Source organism: Thunnus albacares, chromosome 5 (genome assembly GCF_914725855.1).
Source record: "Thunnus albacares chromosome 5, fThuAlb1.1, whole genome shotgun sequence".
NCBI classification, from domain to species: Eukaryota; Metazoa; Chordata; class Actinopteri; order Scombriformes; family Scombridae; genus Thunnus; species Thunnus albacares.
The window spans coordinates 36,867,427-36,874,926 of NC_058110.1; the positions used below are offsets into that span (position 1 = coordinate 36,867,427).

Consider the following 7,500-nt stretch of genomic DNA (forward strand, 5'->3'; position numbering starts at 1 on the left):
CACAAAGAACACTCCAAACTCTATATATACTATACTATATAATAAAATACTACAAGATAAAACTGAAACACAAGATACAACAAGGACAAAGTGAGAACTACGCGTATATAAACGCGTATAAAGTGTTTGGAGGAGAACTCATGGAAAATATACACAAGATTATTTATTACACCAAAGTACAAACAAAATTCACAATATCCATTAAAACAGAGTGTTAATGCCAATCAGTCACATATTTTCTTTTTCTGCTCATCACTGAAAACATTCTGGCAACGTGTCATAACATCTATCTGAACACATTAAACAGCACCTGAACCCAAATATATTATTTTAGGTTTATCACCACCTGAACTTACATCTATATATGTATATAGGATACTTAGAACTGCAGCTATGAAACTGATAACAAGGAACTGGCTGAAACCTTTATTTAATGTAAACAGTATGTTAGAAATGGAAAGAATAACTTATAGAACATTTGAAACGGAGACATAAATGGATTAAATATGTGGACCATAATTAAACAATACTGATGCTTTCAGCCCTGAAGAGTTAGAAGAGTTTATGTCCCCCCCCCCCCCCCCCCCCCTCTTTTTCTCTTTATTATTAATGTAGTTCACTAAAAACATATAAATGTTGTAGGAATGATGCAGGTATGAACAATATTATATGTATAACTCTCGGACTCCTGCAATAGATGTTACGGATGTTAAACCTTTTTAACAGAGTGGAAGTGCTGACAGCCGCATGACCTGCTGATTCTAATTAGCACAAGAGGACTCACTAGTGGAATCACCTGGTTCACAGCTTTTTCTTACTGCGTGTTCAATACTTTTTTCCTGTCGCTCCAGTTTAATGCACAGAACTGTTTTATTGATCGGACTGTTAGGATTTCTGTAGTTGTGTCGCCAGCTGCTCTGGAAACATGTTTACTGAAACAACATTGATGTGTTGAATACTTATTTCCCTACTGTATATAAATACAGTATATACCAACCAGAATATGTCACATTATCTCCCTCAGAGTACATGAACTGTTTGACGGTCCACAACCACGAGGTTTTGTTGAACCTGATTGACCAGCGGCCCTCGGACACGCCCCTCATCACTCTGTCCAATCACCAGTCTTGTATGGATGACCCGCACATCTGGGGTAAGGACACACACGGTCTGACATCACACAGTTCATATGGAAACAGAAATAACGGGGTCTGTCTACGACAGGCGTCCTGAAGTTCAGGCAGCTGTGGAACTTCAACAAGATGCGCTGGTGAGTTTTGTCTTTCTATACCTGTTCTCTCACCTGTCAGTCAGGTACGTCTCTCTGTGTAATGTGTGAGTGTTTAGCTGTTCTCTCACCTGTCAGTCAGGTACGTCTCTCTGTGTAATGTGTGAGTGTTTACCTGTTCTCTCACCTGTCAGTCAGGTACATCTGTGTTTACCTGTAACTCTGCAGGACTCCAACAGCTTCTGACATCTGCTTCACCAAAGAGCTGCACTCCAGATTCTTCAGCCGGGGAAAGTGTGTTCCCGTCTGCAGAGGTGAACATCTGTTAGCATCATTTATCCAACCTGCTGGAAGAACATGATACATACACATCATGCACATCATACACATCATACACATCATACACATCATACACATCATACACATCATACACATACACATCATACACATCATACACATACACATCATACACATACACATCATGCACATCATACACATCATACACATCATACACATACACATCATACTCATACACAGCATACACATCGTACACATACACATCATACACATCATACACATACACATCATACACATCATACACATACACATCATACACATACACATCATACACATCATGCACATCATACACATCATACACATACACATCATACACATACACATCATACACATACACATCATACACATCATACACATACACATCATACACATCATACACATCATACACATACACATCATACACATCATACACATCATACACATACACATCATACACATCATACACATACACATCATACACATCATACACATACACATCATACACATCATACACATACACATCATACACATACACATCATACACATCATGCACATCATACACATCATACACATACACATCATACACATACACATCATACACATACACATCATACACATCATACACATACACATCATACACATCATACACATCATACACATACACATCATGCACATCATACACATCATACACATCATACACATACACATCATACTCATACACAGCATACACATCGTACACATCATACACATACACATCATGCACACCATGCACATCATACACATACACATCATAGACATCATGCACATCATACACATACACATCATATACATCATACACATCATACACATACACATCATATACATCATACACATACACGTCATACACATCATACACATGCACATCATACACATACACATCATACACATCATACATATACACATCATACACATCATACACATCATACACATCATACACATACACATCATGCACATCATGCACATCATACACATACACATCATACACATCATACACATCATACTCACACACAGCATACACATCGTACACATACACATCATGCACATACACATCATAGACATCATGCACATCATGCACATCATACACATCATACACATACACATCATACTCACACACAGCATACACATCGTACACATGCACATCATACACATACACATCATAGACATCATGCACATCATGCACATCATACACATCATACACATACACATCATATACATCATACACATCATACACATTATATACATCATACACATCATACACATCATACACATCATACACATCATACACATACACATCATACACATACACATCATACACATCATACACATACACATCATACACATACACATCATGCACATCATACACATCATACACATCATACACATACACATCATACACATACACATCATGCACATCATACACATCATACACATCATACACATGCACATCATACACATCATACACATACACATTATACACATACACATCATACACATCATACACATACACATTATACACATACACATCATACACATCATACACATTATACACATCATACACATCATACACACACACATCATACACATACACATCATACACATCATACACACACACATCATACACATACACATCATAGACATCATGCACATCATACACACACACATCATACACATACACATCATAGACATCATACACATCATACACACACACATCATACACATACACATCATACACATCATACACACACACATCATACACATACACATCATAGACATCATGCACATCATACACATACACATCATACACATCATACACATACACATCATACACATCATACACATACACATCATAGACGTCATACACATTATACACATCATACACATACACATCATACACATCATACACATACACATCATACACATCATACACATACACATCATACACATACACAGCATACACATCGTACACATCGTACACATACACACCATGCACATCATACACATACACATCATAGACATCATGCACATCATGCACATCATACACATCATACACATACACATCATAGACATCATGCACATCATACACATACACATCATACACATCATACACATACACATCATAGACGTCATACACATCATACACATACACATCATACACATACACATCATACACATCATACACATCATACACATACACATCATACACATCATACACATCATACACATCATACACATACACATCATACACATCATACACATCATACTCATACACAGCATACACATCGTACACATCGTACACATACACATCATGCACACCATGCACATCATACACATACACATCATAGACATCATGCACATCATGCACATCATACACATCATACACATACACATCATATACATCATACACATCATACACATTATATACATCATACACATACACATCATACACATCATACACATGCACATCATACACATACACATCATACACATCATACACATACACATCATACACATGCACATCATACACATACACATCATACACATACACATCATGCACATCATACACATCATACACATACACATCATACACATCATACACATCATACACATACACATCATACACATCATACACATACACATCATACACATACACATCATACACATCATACACATACACATCATACACATACACATCATGCACATCATACACATCATACACATACACATCATGCACATCATACACATCATACACATCATACACATCATACACATGCACATCATACACATACACATCATACACATCATACACATGCACATCATACACGTGCACATCATACACATACACATCATACACATACACATCATGCACATCATACACATCATACACATCATACACATACACATCATACACATCATACACATCATACACATCATACACATACACATCATACACATCATACACATCATACACATACACATTATACACATACACATCATACACATCATACACATACACATTATACACATACACATCATACACATCATACACATACACATCATACACATCATACACATCATACACATACACATCATAGACATCATGCACATCATACACATACACATCATACACATACACATCATACACATCATACACATACACATCATACACATACACATCATAGACGTCAAACACATCATACACATCATACACATACACATCATACACATACACATCATACACATCATACACATACACATCATACACATACACATCATACACATACACATCATACACATCATACACATCATACACATCATACACATACACATCATATACATACACATCATACACACACACATCATACACACACTCATCATACACATATACATCATACACATTATACACACACACACATCTTACATATCTTACATGATACTTACTGTTTGTGGGACATCACATGTTTTCTTCAGGTGATGGTGTTTACCAGAAAGGAATGGACTTCATTTTGGAGAGATTAAACAAAGGAGAGTGGGTGCACATCTTCCCAGAAGGTACGCTCACTGTGTGTCCTCTGTCTCTGTAGCATCTGTAGCTTTGTGTCTGTAGCGTCTGTAGCTCTGTGTCTGTAGCGTCTGTAGCTCTGTGTCTGTAGCGTCTGTAGCGTCCTCTGTTCTTTGTGTCTGTAACTCTGTATCTGTAACGTCTGTAGCTTTGTGTCTGTAGCGTCTGTAGCTCTGTGTCTGTAGCGTCTGTAGCGTCCTCTGTTCTTTGTGTCTGTAGCTCTGTATCTGTAGCGTCTGTAGCTTTGTGTCTGTAGCTCTGTATCTGTAGCGTTTGTAGCTCTGTGTCTGTAGCATCTGTAGCGTCCTCTGTTCTTTGTGTCTGTAGCTCTGTATCTGTAGCGTTTGTAGCTCTGTGTCTGTAGCTCTGTGTCTGTAGCGTCTGTAGCGTCCTCTGTTCTTTGTGTCTGTAGCTCTGTATCTGTAGCGTCTGTAGCTCTGTGTCTGTAGCGTCTGTAGCGTCCTCTGTTCTTTGTGTCTGTAGCTCTGTATCTGTAGCGTTTGTAGCTTTGTGTCTGTAGCGTCTGTAGCGTCCTCTGTTCTTTGTGTCTGTTGCTCTGTATCTGTAGCGTCTGTAGCTTTGTGTCTGTAGCTCTGTATCTGTAGCGTTTGTAGCTCTGTGTCTGTAGCGTCTGTAGCTCTGTGTCTGTAGCGTCTGTAGCGTCCTCTGTTCTTTGTGTCTGTAGCTCTGTATCTGTAGCGTCTGTAGCTCTGTGTCTGTAGCGTCTGTAGCGTCCTCTGTTCTTTGTGTCTGTAGCTCTGTATCTGTAGCGTTTGTAGTTCTGTGTCTGAAGTGTCTGTAGCGCCCTCTGTTCTCTGTGTCTGTAGCGTCTGTAGCTCTGTCGCTGTAGTGTCTGTAGCGTCTGTAGCGCCCTCTGTTCTCTGTGTCTATAGCGTCTGTAGCTCTGTCGCTGTAGTGTCTGTAGCGTCTGTAGCGCCCTCTGTTCTCTTATCTGGAGCGTCTGTAGCTCTGTGTCTGTAGCGTCTGTAGCGCCCTCTGTTCTCTGTGTCTATAGCGTCTGTAGCTCTGTCGCTGTAGTGTCTGTAGTGTCCTCTGTTCTCTGTGTCTGTAGCGTCTGTAGCTCTGTGTCTGTAGCGTCTGTAGCTCTGTGTCTGTAGCGCTGTGTCTGTAGCGTCTGTAGCTCTGTGTCTGTAGCGTCTGTAGCTCTGTGTCTGTAGCTCTGTGTCTGTAGCTCTGTGTCTGTAGCGCCCTCTGTTCTCTGTGTCTGTAGCGTCTGTAGCTCTGTCGCTGTAGTGTCTGTAGCGTCTGTAGCGCCCTCTGTTCTCTGTGTCTATAGCGTCTGTAGCTCTGTCGCTGTAGTGTCTGTAGCGTCTGTAGCGCCCTCTGTTCTCTTATCTGGAGCGTCTGTAGCTCTGTGTCTGTAGCTCTGTGTCTGTAGCGTCTGTAGCGCCCTCTGTTCTCTGTGTCTATAGCGTCTGTAGCTCTGTCGCTGTAGTGTCTGTAGTGTCCTCTGTTCTCTGTGTTTATAGCGTCTGTAGCTCTGTCGCTGTAGTGTCTGTAGCGTCTGTAGCGTCTGTAGCGCCCTCTGTTCTCTTATCTGGAGCGTCTGTAGCTCTGTGTCTGTAGCGTCTGTAGCGCCCTCTGTTCTCTGTGTCTATAGCGTCTGTAGCTCTGTCGCTGTAGTGTCTGTAGCGTCTGTAGCGTCTGTAGCGCCCTCTGTTCTCTTATCTGGAGCGTCTGTAGCTCTGTGTCTGTAGCGTCTGTAGCTCTGTGTCTGTAGCGTCTGTAGCGTCCTCTGTTCTTTGTGTCTGTTGCTCTGTATCTGTAGCGTTTGTAGCTCTGTATCTGTAGCGTCTGTAGCGCCCTCTGTTCTCTGTGTCTATAGCGTCTGTAGCTCTGTCGCTGTAGCGTCTGTAGCGTCTGTAGCGTCTGTAGCGCCCTCTGTTCTCTTATCTGGAGCGTCTGTAGCTCTGTGTCTGTAGCGTCTGTAGCTCTGTGTCTGTAGCGTCTGTAGCGTCCTCTGTTCTTTGTGTCTGTAGCTCTGTATCTATAGCGTTTGTAGCTCTGTATCTGTAGCGTCTGTAGCTCTGTGTCTGTAGCGTCTGTAGCGTCCTCTGTTCTTTGTGTCTGTAGCTCTGTATCTGTAGCGTTTGTAGTTCTGTGTCTGTAGCGTCTGTAGTTCTGTGTCTGTAGCGTCTGTAGCTCTGTCGCTGTAGCGTCTGTAGCTCTGTGTCTGTAGCGCTGTGTCTGTAGTGTCTGTTGCGTCTGTTGCGTCAGTGGAATAAGCTCCTCTCTGCTTCCTCTAACAGGTAAAATCAACATGACTGAGGAGTTCCTGCGGCTGAAGTGGGGTCAGTACTGCAGCAGCTTCTGAGTG

The 7,500-nt window shown here is 40.9% G+C and overlaps 1 protein-coding gene across 4 annotated transcripts in view; it reads left to right on the top strand.

Moving 5' to 3' along the window:
* tafazzin (tafazzin, phospholipid-lysophospholipid transacylase) overlaps positions 1–7,500 on the top strand; it is a 17,965-nt gene that overhangs the window by 5,139 nt on the left and 5,326 nt on the right. For all 4 annotated transcript variants that reach the window (XM_044351259.1, XM_044351258.1, XM_044351262.1 and 1 more), the window contains 5 exons: positions 1,025–1,153; positions 1,225–1,270; positions 1,457–1,542; positions 5,072–5,152; positions 7,433–7,474. In XM_044351259.1, the coding sequence (XP_044207194.1) occupies positions 1,025–1,153; positions 1,225–1,270; positions 1,457–1,542; positions 5,072–5,152; positions 7,433–7,474 (384 nt within the window). The remainder of the gene's footprint in view (positions 1–1,024; positions 1,154–1,224; positions 1,271–1,456; positions 1,543–5,071; positions 5,153–7,432; positions 7,475–7,500) is intronic.